The 18,383-nt window shown below is 38.7% G+C and overlaps 1 protein-coding gene across 4 annotated transcripts in view; it reads right to left on the reverse strand.

The window, feature by feature from the left end:
- Positions 1 to 18,383, reverse strand: part of FAM13A (family with sequence similarity 13, member A) — a 261,528-nt gene that overhangs the window by 220,715 nt on the left and 22,430 nt on the right. For 3 of the 4 annotated variants that reach the window (XM_005862767.2, XM_005862766.2, XM_014536858.1), the window contains exon 3: positions 14,262 to 14,471. In XM_005862767.2, coding sequence (XP_005862829.1) covers positions 14,262 to 14,471 — 210 coding nt within the window. Of the gene's footprint in view, positions 1 to 14,261; positions 14,472 to 18,383 lie in introns of those variants that run through there. The other variant, XM_005862769.2, reaches the window with a different exon arrangement.

The raw sequence follows: 18,383 nt of genomic DNA on the forward strand, positions 1-18,383 counted from the left end.
GAGTGACTAAAGCTTCTAACCGCTCCTTGTTTTCTTTTCTTTTTTTTTTTTTTTTCTGGGCCAGCTTTAGCTCCGAGGCCTCGCTGCTGAAAACATTGATACAATGTTGTGGTCCGGCTGGCTGAAGCCCGGCTGACTGAAAGCCGGTTTCTGGGGTTTTGTTTAGCTTCTATATTTGCAACATAGTTGCTTAGAGTTGCAGCTGAGAGGCCAGCAGCGGCAGGCAGGGAACACAGAGTTCGCTGTCACTGGAGCAAGCAAGCCTCCCTGTTCGCTTCAGTGCATGGCTGCTGGCCGCCATCTTGGCTGACAGTTAATTTGCATAAGGATATGCTGATTAGCCAATGGGAAGGGTAGCGGTCGTACGCTAATTACCATGTTTCTCTTTTATTAGTGTAGATTACTGTTGTTAATATCTTACTGTGCCTAATTTATAAATTTACCATAGGTATAAATGTATAGGAAAAAACATCGTATGTATAGGGTTAGGTACTATCTGCAGGTTTCAGGCATCCACTGGGGGTGTGTGTTGTATGTACCCTCCTTGAATATGGGGAGACTAGACTGCTGTACCTATGTGACCTTAGACTTTACTAAATTGTTTCCTTATTTTTAAATGGTAATATTAACTATCTTATAGGGTTGTGATGGGGATTAAATGAAATACTTGTACTTAAAAGAGTGATTGACACATACTAAATGCTATAAGTAAGTATTAATAGCTCCTTTTACTTTACCTCCATTGAGGTGTGGTTTTATGACCACACTGAGGCTGAAATGAAATGCCTTTAATACGAGCCCATTTCACCTTTATGAATGTTAGGACAAGTGATGCTACTAAACAGCAATGCCAGAAACGTGTAGATTTCCATCTTTGTTAGAACTGTTTTGGAAAACATTCTATTTATAATCAGAATTATTATTTCTTACTGACCACAAACAATGTGATCCAATAAACTAATTTTTAGGGTGAAATAGATTTCTTGATATTAGAGGCTTTTCATATTAAGTTACTTTTAAAAATGAAATAAATCATATTCAAATACTTTGATAATCCATGTAGTATGTTGCTTATGATGGCATTCTTCCCCACTGCATAAAGATCTTGACTAGCAGAGTCAAGATTTACTTGACCAGAAGTAAGAAAGGGAAATAATTACATTTGGAGGTTATTAAAAACTAATTAAAGTCTAACCATTTCTCATATCTGTATATTAGAGCAATAAATAACTATGAAGAGAAAATGTAATTCTATTTTGCTTTTTTTTTTTTTACAGTGATTAATCCAAAGTGAGTCTCGATGTTTTCATGGGTGTGTTTTCTCTGTTTACAACTGCGGTTTACACCATCCCGACTTCCTTGCTCATCATTTTCCTGCTTCCATTGTGACTGTATATTTGTGTTTGAGTTGTCTTTATAAAAAGTTATTGCTAGAAGCAATTTATTACTAAGCTTCATTCGCGTTATTACAAGAGGCTGTAGTACATTTTACAATATTCATTCGTTGTATAATATTCCATTCTGCCTTTACCACAGTTTATCCACTCCCCTCTTAAAGGTTATTTGGGTTGTTTCAAATATTTCCTGGGGACAGTGCTGCAAGGATCATTTCTGTACATAACTCCTGGTGTACATGTACAGAGTGCATCTTGGGGTATACATTGAAGAGTGAAATTGTTGGGTTATTGTATGAAACTACAAGTTTACATATAAATAATACTGCTTTGCAAAGAACAAATTAACCTCTATATGTATGTAGAGAATAGGAACAATAAAAGTTAAGATTAAACACCTGTAAATATTTAAATATATAAAGTTAAAAAAATATAAAAGTGTACATTTAAGGGTACAAGCAATAGAATTCCAACAGCCCTGGAGATGAATGGGCCGCTGGCCTCTGTCTGAAATGAAATTTCAAACCCTTGCATGCGAAGACACCTCGTCAAATAAAATAAATTCTCAAATAGTTATGAATTTATGACAATAGCATCCTTAAAAATGTAGCATTTTCATCACTTACTTCCAATTTTTTTTTTATATATATTTTATTGATTTTTTACAGAGAGGAAGGGAGAGAGATAGAGAGTTAGAAACATCGATGAGAGAGAAACATCGATCAGCTGCCTCCTGCACATCTCCCACTGGAGATGTGCCCGCAACCAAGGCACATGCCCCCGACCGGAATCGAACCCGGGACCTTTCAGTCCGCAGGCTGACGCTCTATCCACTGAGCCAAACCGGTTTTGGCTACTTCCAATTTTTGAAATGCAATAAATAATCTTCCCAAGGAAATAAAATGGACAAATAATGGGAATGGAAACAGATATATTCAGAGACTCTCAAGCTTATTAAAATAATATTAAATCCTTTATGGCATGAATGGAAGAATCACTAAACATATTCTCAAAAAAACAAAAGTAATTGAGGAAAACATGTCTTATCTTCATCTCATTCTGTGCCCCCAAACTTCCATTTCCTCTGATGGAAGATGGATTCACTGATTCACTCACTGGGCGAGAATCTTGAGTGTCCTCTACTTCAGTGGTTTTACATACCACATTCGAACCTTCAATAGTCACAATGGACCTCCTGAATCTTTCTTTAAACATACTGACAGTGCAGTAAAGGCCTTTCTTTATTAGCATATTTCTTCTCACTTCTTTTCATACTGATTAATTATGTGCTAACATACTGAGAATCTGCAGTTTGCACTGCCTTCCAGAAATATGTGGTAAATAGCACCATTACAGCAAGACTTCCTACACGAGAGAATCACCACGGCTCGACTCCTTTGGAGAAGCCTGTAGGAGAATGTAGGAGAATGCCCAGCAAAGCACTGAGTCTGGGAGTCTGGGTGCAAATGTGCCTAATAAGCAGATGCCTTTTCATGTTTGTGAGAAACACAGTTCATAATAATTACTTTATTATTACTTTCATTATCTTTTGATTTGCTGATACCTAAATATAATAAATACTACCTATTCACTCATGTTCTTGCATTTATATTGGTAATTACAATGGCTCCCTCGAGTTTTCACATTATAAAAAAGAATTAGCAGTGCTTCTATGAATTAATACACATTAATTCATGATATATACTTATTGCACACTATCTATAATATTTCCAGGTGTTTTCTATGTGTCTGACAACGCTGAAGATACAGCACTGAACAAAAGAAACATCATGCTTTTATGAAACATATTCAAATCAAGGGGAGAGACAATCAAACGATCAGTAACATAAGTGCTATGAAGAAATATAAAGCAGGGTAAGGGGAAATAAAGCCGCGTTATGCAGGGGTGGGGAATGTTATTTCATGAAACACAGTCAGGGGTCAGGGAAGGCCTCTCTAATATGGGGACCACTAAGCAGAGAGCTGAAGGGAAGAGGGAAGTGCATTCTAAGCAATGAAAAGGGGGCCCTGAGGGGGCCTTGGGGCTGGGGCCACGTGGTATAGGTGGGAGAGTGGTAGGAAATAAAGTCAGGAGACAGTGTGGGGAGGACTAGGGCCGGCAACACAGTCTTATTTTAAGCTATGGCCTCCCCCCCACTCCCTACTGCCACCCTGAGTGAGGGTTTTGAGCTGTGGGGGGATGTTACTTTAGGGGCCACTCGGGCTGCTGTGCTGAATCTAGGCTCTAAGGGGCAAAGTCGAAAGCAGGGAGACTAGGTAGGGGACTATTGTGACAGTCCTGGAAAGTAAAAGCCAGCTGGCCCTGGACCAGGTCGATAGCAGTGAGATGGTAAGACATGTGCAGATTCTGGATAAAGTTTAAATGTGTCTTGTTTGTTCTACATATTAAGTTGTTTTATCTATGTAAAATACATGTATGAAACAATCATTCAAGAGGTCTTTATTGAGTGGTTTATTCTATGCTAGACAAAATTCTAGGCATTTGTGATGCAGCAGCAAGCAAACAAACCAACCTCTACCTTCATGGAGCTTAGAGTCTAGTAGTGGGTGAGATGTTAAACAATAAATATAGTAACAGGGCTAGGGGAGCTGGGAGTACCAGCCTGGTGAGGGATGGTGACTGAAATTATAAATAAGATTTTCAGGAAGGCCTCACTGAGAATGTGTCTGATGTTTATAGGCAGTTTAAGTTAAAAAATAAAAATCCACAAACTGGCAAATGTGAGCTCAGAGTTGGAGGTTCAGTTTCAAATGTCTCTTAAAGCCCCTCAATAAATTCCTTGCATATAAAAAGTGGTTAAGAAATAGTTTTAGCCCTGGCCAGTGTTGGTAAGTGGTTAGAGCATCGGCCCATGTACCAAAGAGTTGTGGTTTCAATTCTTGGTCAAGGGCAGGTACCTGAGTTACTGGTTTGCTCAGTAGGGGCATGTGTGAGAGGCAACCAATCCATGTGTCTCTCACACAGCAATGTTTCTCTTTCTTTCTGCATATCCCTCCCTACCACTCTCTCTAAAAAATCAATGGAAAAAAATATCCTCGGGTGAGGATTGAAAAAAAAGATAGCTTTAATAGACTGATACACACTTATGACACACTTTTAAGACACAGTAAGACAAACTAGCATAGGAATTAAGAGACTCCTATATCTCGAATATATCTGAAAGAAATGTGGAATAATTTAATCTATTTAAAGAACTAGCTGGTTCAAAGTGTTAAGTTGGAGTTGGATTAAAGAGAGTTATTTAAATGATAAGAAAAAGGGTTATTCGATGGTAGGAGAGTAGGGATACTCAGCAATGAAATTCCACAGAAGGGCCTCAGAAATGGAAGTACATGTATCTCTGAAGCTGTTTAAAATATTTTAACTACTTGAAACCTGAAGTTATTTCTATGAATTGGAATCAAAATTAGAATGTGTTAATTCATGGGTCTGGAAAGTTTAAGGAAACTTTGCAGATGGAATAATGGTTAATAACTGAAATAGTCATCATTTTCCTTAACATCAACCTTTTCCTAGGACAAAAACAAACTTTCTCTTTTAGGGAAAAGTGCCACTTCAAATTATTCAAGTTTTCTTGAAAGTTTTCATTCATTCTTGGCTAAATTTGACCCATTTCTCAAGCAAAGACACAAACACTCAACTAGTAGCATCTACACAGTACACAGAGAAAATTAGTCAGCACTTAAAGAAGACTGTACCATAAAAACTTTTGTTCCAGAGTAAGCAGCAACCAGTGAACCAGGTGACAAGTATTTGCTCTCGTTAAAAAGGATGATAAGCATAACCAGTAATGCTGGACCCAGATCACCTGAGGGGTGACACCTAACTCTAACCTGGACATTTATCCCAGTGCTTGTCACGTGCTTTGACTTTTCACTGGCCATGAAGTTATACTGTACTTACAATTTTAGCCTCAAGGAGAAAAAAACCAAACTGAATGCTAATCTCTACCACAATATATCTCAAAGTCATGAGAAGGTCAGCCATTAAAACAAGCAAAATACTTAGCCTCATGGCGCCAGATTTATTGAAGTAGCTTTTTATTTCCTCATTAAGCTTCACAAAAGGATTTATGAAAACTTGCTAATTGATTAGACTGAACAATGAGCTGTTGCTGACTTTGGAGATAAAGAGAGGGCATAAGCTCAAGGATGTGGGCAGCTCCTAGAAACTGAGGAGACGCCAGCAAGGACACAGGGACCTCAGTCCTACAACCACATGGCACTGAAGACTGCTAACGACCTGAGTGAGTCTGGTCGGGTAAGAACTCAGGCCAACATACACCTTGATTTTAGTCTTGTGAGAGCTGAATAGAGAAACTAGCTGAGCCTTCACACCCCACTATGAGATAATAAACGTATGTTTGCTGTTTTAAGTCACTAAGTTTGTGGTAAAGCGGCAACAGGAATCTAATCCCACGTAGAGACAACTAGACTGAAACAGAGATGAAAACTTGTCCATGTCCACACAACCACCACAGAGCTCAACTGCAGTTCAAATCCGGGCAGTCCGACCTCAGAGCACAGGAGTTGATCAACGTACTCTAACAGAATTAGCTGTTTCATACGTGTCAATATTTTTAAAATGTTTTCTGAATCGACAAGCAAAATTGATGAATAGTAGTGGGTAGGAACCCTCATACATTATAGCTTCTTAGGTCCTGGGATATGTGTGTGTGGGGAACAACATTTTAATAAGAGCCTACAAGAATGTCGGGCACAAAATGTTTTCTAAAAATAGTGAGAATAAAAAACGTGAATTACATTCTTTCTAAATATGCACTCGCAGAAGAATGGGAAAAGCAATCACAAACCGCCTCTGCATTTCATTCTCCAGAAGTGGAATCACTTCTTTCGAGTGACGAGAAGCTTCATAATCACGTCTTATAACTAATGGAATTTGTACTTTTCCCTCTAAAACGAGAGGCTATGTTTTTATAGCTCTCTTGTAACCCTTGCCCATGACAAAGTTCTTTCTCAGAGGCCGCACATAAATTTCTCAAAGGGCGAGATGATAAAGTGACTAATAAAAATTAATTAGTCTATTCTTAGACACTATTAATGAAACTACCAATCTTACCATTCTGATTAGATTCTGTAAGATGCAGAAGTGTGTGTATTGCTAAATTAGCCAGGATCCACACTTAACTCCTGCTCCCAGAATGAACCTGCATGCTGACCCACACAATTAGTATTTGCTCCAAGTAACATGTAGGCAAAGGCCTGCAGGCCGAACAGAGAATTAGTGAGGCTTTACATTTCAGTCCTATAACAAAAACTAACTCCTGATGATACGTAAATAGTAGGTCAGCTAATCTGTTCTGAGGGCATTTACTGAGTGCTGCATGCTTGTCAGGGGAAACAGGTGGCACAGATAAAAATATAAGAAACATATAAAATAGTCTATCTAAATTTCCAAACTGGAAGATCAAATCTAGGTTAGCTGTTAGACAAGCATTTAACAGGTGAAGAACGTGTTTATATGGGATGCCAGTACACAGGAGAACAGGAAAAACCACCACAGCACACAGAAAGGGGAGCCTCTGAATATATAACATGCTAATCTTGAACAATAAGGCACTATCCCAGCTAAATAAAACTTAGCTTCTTGGCTTTCCCTATGAATCCAGTGCTATATTAAGTGTGTGTGTGGGGGGAGGGGGGGGAGTGACACACTACTTACTAAGTAGTTAATAGGGAAAACATATCACCACTTATCCTTCCCTCGAGATTCAGCTGACACTGCTCAAGCTGTAAGTGGACTGAGTTGGTGTCCTTTGAGTTAAACCATGAAGCCCAGAGTTAAGCCCAGAGTTATTTAAGTCTATTTTGAAGGTCTCTTCTTTCTCCCTTAAGTCTTCAAATTTATTTAGGGACTCAATGCAAAAATTGAGTATGTCCACGGGTTCAGAAAAGTAGGTGTTTACAATGCAGCTGAATGAAATTAGGACAGATTTCTGGGTGACAAGCAAGCTAATCATTTGACATACTTTCAATTTGATATTCTTTAAGCAAATTTTCAATATTTCTTTTAAGTGAATTGACCTTCTATAAATACAAGTTGGATACCCTTTTTTAAAGAAAATATGGAATGCTTTACAAATTTGCATGTCATCCTTGCACAGGGTTCATGTTAATCTTCTCTGTATCTTTCCAATTTTAGTATATGTGCTGCCGAAGAGAGCACAAGTTGCATATTTTTTTTAAATAATTCATTTGTTGGCTGTACTCTCTTCCAGCTCAATCCAAATAAGATACTCCTCACATAAAAGCATGAGTGAAAAATGCAGAATTTACTGAGAATTTCACTCAGTTCATAACAATTAATTCCAAAAATCTCTAACAGACCTTATCTCGTGGCCTTGAAGGGGCTTAGTCTCCTCTCCCTTCCTCCTCTGCAGGCCCATAATCTTCCTGCTACTACAAAATTCTATTGCCTAAAATAAAAAATACAGATAACAACAGGTGTTGGCGGGATGTAGAGAAATTAAAACTCTCATTCATTACTGATGGGAATGTATAATAGTTCAATTACTTGGGAAAATTGTTCCTTAAATGTTAAACATAAAGTTACCATTTGACCCAGCAAATCCACTCCTAGGCAGTTACTCAAGAGAAATGAAAGCACATACCCACATAAGAATTTGTAGATAAGTGTTCATAACAGCACAGCTAGTCAAAAGGTTATGCCTATATAAGACCATGTAAATATGTGTTCATAACAGCATTATTCATAATAGCCAAAAGGTGAAAAAGGCCCAAAGTCTATCAATGAATGAATGGATAACAAAAGTGTGGTACAGTCATGCAAGGGAATATTAACCAGCCATAAAAAGGAAGGAAGTGCTGATCTATGTTCCAACAAGAATGGACCTTGTAACTTATACTAAGTGAAAGAAGCCAGTCACAAGAAAACCACATGGTGTGTGATTCATTTATAGGAAATGTCCATAATAGGCAATCTATATAGACAGACTGCCTAGGGCTGGGGGAAGTGGAGGGGCAGCGGGGAGGTTGAGGAAGGAATGGGGAGTGTCTGCTAATACCCTTCCAGTTTGAAATGATAAAAATGTTCTAAAACCAGATGTGGTGATAATTGCACTCTGTGAATACACTAAGAATCACTAAATCATATACTTTATGGGTCAATTTTATGATGTATAAATTATATCTCAATAAACCTCTTAAAAGAAATTCTGTTGGCTTTAAAATCAAGTATTGGGGAAAAAAGTCAGAGAAGTTACAGCTAAAGATAAGTTTATCTACTTTTCTCCTAATAACTCACTAAAATGACAATAAAATAATTGTAAAGGTATAATCTGTCAAGAATAAAGAGAACTGAATAGAGGACAGTAGATGAAAGACTTCAACAAATTTACATGCACACACGCACACACGCACACATACTTTAAGACCTAGAATAATGCAGAATTTCGCTTAGCCAAGGCTTCTCATTCAGAATTTGCATAATCCCACTCATTACTTATAACTATCTCATAGCATCAAAGGAAAAAAAAGATTTATATATGTGCTCTGTACAGAAAAGGTCATCTAGTTATCAGGATATACAATCTTAGAGATCACAGAGCATCATAAACACAAGTAAGGTTTTTCCTGTCACGTGGATCTGAAGGAAGCAGAACCAACTGGAATGTCATCACAATGTATGGAGTCACATGTGGACACCTGGGCTTCCTGGCACCACATCTGCAACTCATTCCAGTGCAGGTTTCACAATCTGAATGATTGGCACCTTGGGCAGATATGCCAGTGGCAACCTTTTAATTCTTTTCTACATTTAGATTTTTATCCAGAAGAAAAGAATCATTTATATACTTGTTATTGCTTATAAAATGCCTAAAAGGCACAAACTGAAAATGGAAGGGCTTAAACTTGGAGTTTAATATGATTGTTTTTCATAGACACAGAAATTTGTGAAGGTTGAATAATTTCAAAAGAAAAGGAACTTCTCAGTAAGAAGGAATTAACTTAGGGGAGGAAAAATGTCATGTACTTCCCATGGAACTCATCCTATCCAAAGAGTGATGACATAACTAGTATTATAACTAGCCAACATCTGCAAGGTAAAAACCACTCAGCTGATGGCAAGCAATGCAAGTGTCATCATGATATGCAGTATGGATAAAAGACAAGCTTGACTCAAACTTTCTGAGTGGATTCCTCAGATAATGAAAAAAGCAGAACTCAAGACTCAAGCACAAGTCAGCTTATTAAATTAGATTTCTTTACAATTAGACACAGTACTCATTAAAATGGCCCTACTATCAGGGTGCTTTTCTTCAGAAAAACAGTTGCTGTTTAAATTATCAAATGCTCATAAACTAAAACTCACAGCACTTTATTCTCACATATTGTTTGCACAGCTATTATAAAATTCTGTTCCATTTAAAATCAAGTATGGGGGAGGGGGAGGCAAAGGAGAATGTCCATTTAAAGGAGTGATCACATGTTCTTCCCAAGATTCCATCATAATGACAATAAAATGATGTTCAAAAAGCATAAGCACCCAAGGGCAACAAAAACAGCAGAGAAGACAGAAGTAGATGAGATTTCAAAGACGTTTAGAAGTGAATGCAAGTGACTGAAGAGAGAGACTGTTCCAAAGCCTGCCAGTCTCTAGGGAGCTTACCGCCACACATGCATTTGGGCAAGTGTATTATCAGGTAGGAGTGCTGAGGCTTAGTCTCTGGGTATCACTGGATTCCTGGATACCTGAGGCAGCTAAGGGCTATAGTGAAGTACCAGTTGAAAAAGTGAGAATCAGTGAAAATCTGCTAAGAAATAAGGGGCCTATATCACATTAGGGCTGGTGCTGGGATCAAGAGATTATATAAATAAAATACTTGCTAGGTTTTAAACTATATAAATAAAACATCTGCTAGACATTAAACTAAACAGTGGTAATCTATTGTCACTGCAAGTAATAAATTCTCAAAGAGAATCAATGTTAAAACATAAACTAAAAACATAAAAAATTATCTATACAAATTAAGAAAACACACCCCAGTAAAATTTTTCTCATGGATTTTAGAATCATTCTTTACTTTTAGCTGTGCTAGCCATTAAAGATTTCCAAGACAAAAACATCAATTCTGTAATAATAATTTCTATCCCAGAGACCACCTAAGTAGCATCCACTGTAGGCTCTTTACTAATTAATTTTCACTCGTACACTTACCAAATTGTGATACATTTTTCTTTTTATAAACTGTGATACATATTTTGTAATATTTTTATTGATTTCAAAGAGGAAGGGAGAGATAGAAACATAATGGATGAGATGAGAGAGAGCCATTGATCAGCTGCCTCCTGCATGGCCCATACTGGGGATTGAGCTTGCAACCTGGAACTGACCGGGAACTGGGACCTGCTGGTTCATAGGTCGATGCTCAACCACTGAGCCATGCCAGTTAGGTGTGTCATACGTTTTTAAAAGCCCAGTGTTATGCACTGAATTCTGTCCGTACAAAATTCACAGGTCAAAGCCCTACGTACCCCCAATGAGACTGTATTTGGAGATAGGGCCTATAAGAAGACAATTAAGGTTACCTGAGGCCATAGAAGTAGTGCTCTAAGAAGGGAGAGACTTTAGGAGAACATGCACACATGTGTCCCTAACCCTGCATTGGTGAAGGTTAACTGTATTTGTAGGAGTAGCTGTAATGGGTGTAGAAGCCACACATACATAAATCATCTAAGCGAAATCTTGGCACAGAATAGGCACTTAAAGCACGATGAAAGATATATAAAATTAGCTTACAGTCATCTCTTTACAGCTATAATATTCAAAATGCTAAGTATGAAGACTGTTGAGTTTATGTGGATAACTACGAAATTCACATCTTCAGCCTTAATCCCCCATCTCCTAAGCTCTGACATTCATTTTACTCATCATGGCCCCATAATAACTTTCCCTCTCCATTTCCATTATTTGTATTAACTGACCAATTGTCTAAATGGTATATCAGAATCTCTCTTTTTTCTTAAATAAAAACAGCTGGACCTAACCGGTTTTGCTCAGTGGATAGAGCGTAGGCCTGCAGACTCAAGGGTCCCAGGTTCGATTCCAGTCAAGGGCATGTACCTTGGTTGCGGGCACATCCCCAGTAGGGGGCGTGCAGAAAGCAGCTGATCGATGTTTCTCTCTCATTGATGTTTCTAACTCTCTATCTCTTTCCCTTCCTCTCTAAAAAATCAATAAAAAAAACACACACACACACAAAAACATCTGGATCGCTGAGATAAACATTTATACTTAAAATTGTTTTTCTTGAAATAAAAAATAATAAAAGAAAAATTAGATTACAAAAAAAAAAGACCCCACAAAGAGCATACATCTGATCCTACCAAGCTAATAGCATGAGTCTTTGGGCTGAGTCCCAAATTCACCTGAAGGGAGAGAGGGAGCATTAGTCAGACACAGAAGGTTCCTAGAAAGTGGAAGACTGCTTCTTCCTTTCAGGACAAAAGATCAGGTCTGACGGGCTGACGCATTAAAAAAGTAAAGGCCCCACCCTAGGTACAGATAGAAAAGATTTGAATTCCTGAAGAATAATAGCTGCTTTGGGGCTTGGCAAAGCATAGTCTGCATCAGCTCTCCTTGGTGCTAATTCAACCTTGTCTCAGAACTTCCTAATTTATTAATTTCCACTCATGACAGTCTGACAAACCCCCTTTGCCAGGGTGGTCCTTCCATATCCAATTATGGGATAGAAATATTTGCACTTATATTACAGATTTTTCAGTAGGGAACATTCACATAAAGGGATTTCTAGTTAATCCTAAATTAAATTAATCCTATCCTAAAGTCTTTTTATTGTTTGCAACTCATATCTATTCCCCAAGCACACCTGAGGCTATAAAAAGAGAAAACATATATTACTGGCCCACCAAGATAAGAATAAAGGATCCAAGGCATGGAATATAGCCAAACTGAGATAATTACTTTAAAAACCTCAATTAAGGAAGGCGAGACCTTGCAATCAGAGATAAATTTCACATGAAAACAGAAAAAGATAATCTCTTAACTAGGAATTGTCCACACCAGGACTGTGACAGGAGCAAAACGTTCTTACAGAAATCAACTTTTAGATAGTTTTCGATAAATACCTGGTGTGCAGATATTCTAAAAACATAATCATCTCAGATTCAGATACCAGACAGCTCCTGTTAGAAAGTGACAGTGTAAATGTGCTCCTCCACAGAAGGCCCGTTGTCTACAAAACCAAAGGCTGCCCCACAGCAGGGATGCTCGGGCAGCGTCCAGACTCTCCTCAGCTCAAAGGTCTGAAAAATACTTTGTGGAGGCTCCAGAATTCTATCCTCCTTAGCATGGAAAATAGGATCTTGATCTAAGAATTTTAAGCTATTTAATTTGGAGATAGCTTGCTCTTTATACAGGATATAATCTGAAGGTCCATAACATTAAAAAAAAATAAATCTGGCATTGTGTTGTGACAGAGTATCTGGAAAACTAACCTGTTATTATGAGGACAAATATGAAAGCAGGGTAGTCTTTATTAAGGAAATTATAGCAAAAATATTTCATTAGATTATCAATGTGTAGTAGACGAGGGGAGATGAGAATACTATAACTTCTTTCAGTGAGTCTGTAACGAGCATTGACACCTCCAGCTTTAGAGTGACCAGATGCGCCCTCAGTAAGAGTAAGTCTTTATTTTCTACCTGACATATTAAAGAGAGAAGTTTATTTTTACAGAGGTTACACAATCTGATACCTTATTCCCTCTGCTTAGCAGTTTACACAACTAGCAGGTACTCCATTAATACTTTCTTTATGAAACATCTCAAATCTAGCCCCAGAGGTTTTCAAGGAATGAGAGAATACCAGTAAAATAAAAAATTATGCCCTGGACGGTGTGGCTCAGGTGGCTGGGCATCATTCGTGCACCAAATGGTTGCTAGTTCGATTCCCGGTCAGGGCACGTGCCTGGTTGTGGGTTGAATCCTTATTAGGGGTGAGTATGGGAGGTAGACGATTAATGTTTCTCTCTCTCTCTCCCTTCCTTTCTCTCTCAAAATCACTAAAATCATCCATGGGTGAGAATTAAAAAAAGAAAAAAGTTTCTTCATTTAAAATTACTTAATACTACAATCATAAATCAATTTTGCCTCACAGAATTAATACAATTATCTTAGGATTCAATTTTGTTTATGAGAAAAAGAAGTAACCTGTCAGTTTCAAAGGTCACTAACCAAATACAATTCACTTATTATTTCCTACACAGATTTAATGTTGTATTCTCACTCCTATGGCAATCATTAGTCAGAAAAGAATTCTTTGGCCCCAAAGCATAAGGGCTTCTTAGTATTATGTTACTGAAGTATTTTATGAATTCCACTTAGTAATGGTATTCATAATCAGTTTAGTATTATTTTAGGGTAGAAGATGGGGGCCTAGAGTAAAATAGCAAGATGGTGATTATAGAGAGATGACAAATATGTAAAAGCTCATTTTAATATTTCCAGTTTAAATATTTAAAATTAAAATGGTTAATATTTAAAAGTTTCGTTTTTAAAAAAATATATTTTCATTGATTTCAGAGAGGAAGGGAGAAGGAGAGAGAGAGATAGAAACATCAATGATGAGAGAGAAGCATTGATTGGCTGCCTCCTACATGCACCCCCCACACTGGGGATCGAGCCCACAACCCAAGCATGTGCCCTTGACCAGAATTGAACCCGGGACCCTTCAGTCTGCAGGCCAAAGATCTTATCCACTGAGCCCAACCGGCTAGTGCTAAAAGTTTAGTTTTAACTGGAAGATGAAACTGTTTAATTGATGAAAGGATTTACTGCACTAACCCTGAAAGAGCTGAAGGAACCGAGGATGCAAGGCCGCGGGGATCACACTCTCGGGCAGCTCCCTCAGGAAGAGCTTTAACAGACTGGCCGCTGCACACACGTCGCCGTCCTCCCGGAGCTCCACGGGCACGCCGCTCTCGAACTTCAGGCGCAGCTGCTCCACCACCTTCATGTTGCCATTCACCCTAAAAAGGCCTTCCTGGGTGAGTCCTGGAACAGTGAGGAAATAGACAGAGGTCTCTTATAGATACAAGCTCAAAAGGACAATAACAACAAAAATAAATAACTCTCAGGACAGGATTCTTTGAATACTATATAATAACCAAGTTTCATATTTTGTAAAAATGTATTCCTAAAATACATCTTATGTCTATAACATACCAACAAAAGAGCATACATAACTGTTATAAAAGCTGACCTCTAAAAATGATGTTAGAACATATATAACCACAAAACATATACGGTTCTACAAAGAAATTTCATTCATATAATCTTAGATAGTACATAACAGAAACTTACCCTGGGCCCCAATAACAGCTTAGCATTTTGAGAACAACTATTTAAAAAAAAAATAACAAAAAAAATGTATGTAAGAAACTTCTCAACTCTATGTGACTATTTTTGTAATAATTTAATTAAGAAGTAGTATTTCTTTAATAATCACTAAATTTAAGGTATAAGACTCTATGAGACTATAAAGTAGTATAAGACAAGATCCTTGCCTTCAGCTAGCAGGTGATATTAGTCTTGGCGGGGGTCAACTGAAAGCTTCATGGAGGAAACCTTTGGCTCCTTTGCATAATTTTTGGCTAAAATATAGGCAAGATAGAAGGGCTGACAGATGTGAGACTACTGTAGTTTAAGTTTCAGGGTCCCTCATTTGTTTGGGTCCTTTCCAGTGCTCTGTCTCTAATTTAGTATTTTTAATTCTGTATTCTTTTTCTTAAGGGGACCCCAAAAGGATTAAGCAACAGAACACACAAAACTTTGATTTATCCCTGACAAAAAGAACAAATATATGAATTAAGAAGCAGAGACAGGACAGAATAAAGAAAGATAGGCAGATAAAAATGTGGAATGTTTAGGTCAAACAGGGGTGGGGTAATAAATGGAAGAAATGGGATAGGGCCATGAATGCCAAGTTAAAGACTGCAGACTTTATCACTGGAGCACATTTTCAAGTGGGGAGTGGGGGAGCACAGGAGGGGAACACGATGTAATCAAGGTTTCAGAAAGACTTCCTAGAGAACAAGTAGGGAATGCAGAGGGCAGAGAACTTGCCTTCTGGAAACCATATTCAACGGTCAGGCAATCAGACAGAACGTACGGTGGGAAGGAAGTAAAAAGGAGAGTATAAAGGTGATTTGGTAACTTAGCACAAAAGGGAAGTAAGGAAGAGTAGGAATTGAAAGGTAAGGTTTGAAAACAAGAAATCCAGAAAGAAAAGCACTGTCAAGAACAAGGAGAAGTGGGGTAAGGGACGATGGCTAGTTTAGGCAGAAGATAATGACTTTCAGCTCAGTGTGCTGCGTTTGAGGAGATGACACACCACTTAAACAAGTGAGTCAGACCATGAAGGAATGTGAGAAGTGTCAGAAGCAATCATTCTAAGAAAGAGTAACCCAAGGACTCAACTTGCCACTCTTCTTTGAGAACCCAGTTGTGAACTTGAGCAATGACATAGCATTAACTCCTATTATAATTATTTAGATGGAAGAGTTTGTTTATATCAGCCCTTACTTCTTTCTCTTACCTGCTAAACTGTCTTGCTCTTTTTTTTTGTTTTTGTTAAAATATATTTTATTGATTTCAGAGAGGGAGAGATAGAAACATGAGTGATGAGAGAGAATCATCCACCAGCAGCCTCCCGCATGTCCCCACACTAGGGGTCGAGTCTGCAACTTTGAATGATAGCCTTGCAGGATAGAGTATTTTTGGATGCAGTCCTTTGCTTTGCATCACTTTGTATACTTCATTCCATTCCCTTCTGGCCTGATGTGTTTCTGTTGAGAAATCATTTGATAATCTAATGGGAGATCCTTTGTAGGTTAACTCTCTGTTTCTCTCTTGCAGACTTTATGATTCCCTCTTTGTCATTAATATTTGCCATTGTAATTAAGATGTGTCTTGGTGTGTGTCTTTTTGGGTTCATCTTGTTTGGGACTATCTGTTCTTGTGTGACTTTTTTCTTCCCCAAATCAGGGAAGTATTCTGTCATTATTTCTTCAAATAGGCTTTCTAATCCTTGCTCCTCTTCTTGTCATTCTGGCACCCTTCTTATCCGTATGTTACTTTGTTTCATGTTGTCCCAAAGCTCCCTTAGGCTCTCCGCCTGCTAATTTTTTTCTCCAATTGCTGCTCAGATTGGGTGTGTTTTTCTGCCCTATCTTCTAATTCACTAATTCGGTACTCTGCTTCTTATAGTCTACTTCTTATAGTTGAAACCTTCCATCATGGTTTTATTGTAGCTGTATTGCTTTTTATTTCCTCTTAATTCTTACATAAGTTGTTGGTTTTCTCATCCAGCTGGTTTAGGAACTGTATGACCCCTGGGCTGAATTCTTTTTCTGACATATTGCACGCCTCTGTTTCATTTAGTTCCCCTTCTCACGAGTCCTCTTTTTCTTTCATTTGGAGGCTGTTTCTTTATCTCCCCATTTTTGCTCTCACGAAGGGTCCAGGCACCAAGACGTGCAGTGCCTGGGGCCAATGCTGCAGGTTTGGCAGGCAGTGAGTGCAGTCTGAGGCTGGCCAGTGGTACGCACAGTGCCCAGGAACTACGCAGTGGTCTGGTGGGTGGGGGACATACTCTGGGACCCACCGGAGCCCACGTCCAGGGAGGCTGCAGTCCTGGTGTCCGTGGGTCTGCAGCTGAGGTAGCAGGTCTTTGGTCAGAGTGCCTGTAGGGTCCGGGGTGGTGTCTGAGGCCAGTCTGGGTGGTAGTGAGGCTGGACTTCTTCAAGATGGTGTGGTTTCTGTCAGAGCCAGCCCCTCAGGGAGTGATTTCAGCTGTAGCAGGGGCTCTCCATCTAGGAGAGCCAAGTCCACCAGCCCCCGGAAGTCCTGAAGGATCTAGCTATCCCTAACTCACACACACACACACACACACACACACACACACACACACCCTACATGTCCACACACTCCCCTTTCGCTCCCTCACTCACTCATACTCTCTTCCTCACTGCCATCCTGCCAGCCACCATATTCCCTGCCTCTGATATTTTTTTCTGTCTTGTTCTTTCTAAAGAAAAAGGCTCTTTAGAGCCCACCCCCTGTGTTAAAGGGGCATTTTCCAAACAGGTTTGTTTTGTGTCTCTTATTGGATCCCTGTGTGACAAACAGATGGGAGTTTTCATTTTAAGGTCTTTGCACTTAGTTTTCCTGAAACAGACCTGAAATTGTCTTTTCAAAACAATTCCACATGAACCTCAGAAGCTGTTGTGGGATGTAGTTGGGTCCTTTTCCTTTGCCTTTCTCCCTTCGTGTTACAAAAATAAAAAACAAAACATAACTGAGGGGAATGGAGGGGAGTGGAGTGGAGGGGAGAAAAAGGATGCTAATTTCTTTGTAATTTCATACACATTTTCTGAACCCTTTATGTATTAATGAGTACTTTGCACTAGGTTAGGTACTAAAGAAGTCAACTCTTAGAAAGAAAAATCACTGCCATTACCTTTATGGAATTTGAAGTCTAGTGAGATGTTTATATTTTTGTATTTACACACATATTATTTTGCTCTGAAGAACATAAATATCAAAAGATGATATGAATTTTAGCTCCAAGTTTTACAAAAATTTGTGAAACCAGAGATGATGTTAAAAATATTTAACAACCAGTATGGCCAAGGCATAATCAGAGGAGATACCGGTCACTCTGTGTGGTATGCAGCTTCTCAAATGGCCCCAATGATCCCCACCACTTGGTATCCACATCCATGTGTAATCTCCACCCCTTGAGTGTGGGCTGGACCTAGTAATTTGCTTTTAACCAACACAATATAGCAAAGCAATGTGATTAGGTTCTAATCTCATTTCTGAATTTAGGTTATAAAGACTTACGGTGTCCATCTTGCTTGCTTGTGTTTCCTTCCTCCCCCCCCCCCCCCCCCCCCCCCCCCC

The sequence above is a fragment of the Myotis brandtii genome, unplaced genomic scaffold (genome assembly GCF_000412655.1).
Source record: "Myotis brandtii unplaced genomic scaffold, ASM41265v1 scaffold1675, whole genome shotgun sequence".
NCBI classification, from domain to species: domain Eukaryota; kingdom Metazoa; phylum Chordata; class Mammalia; order Chiroptera; family Vespertilionidae; genus Myotis; species Myotis brandtii.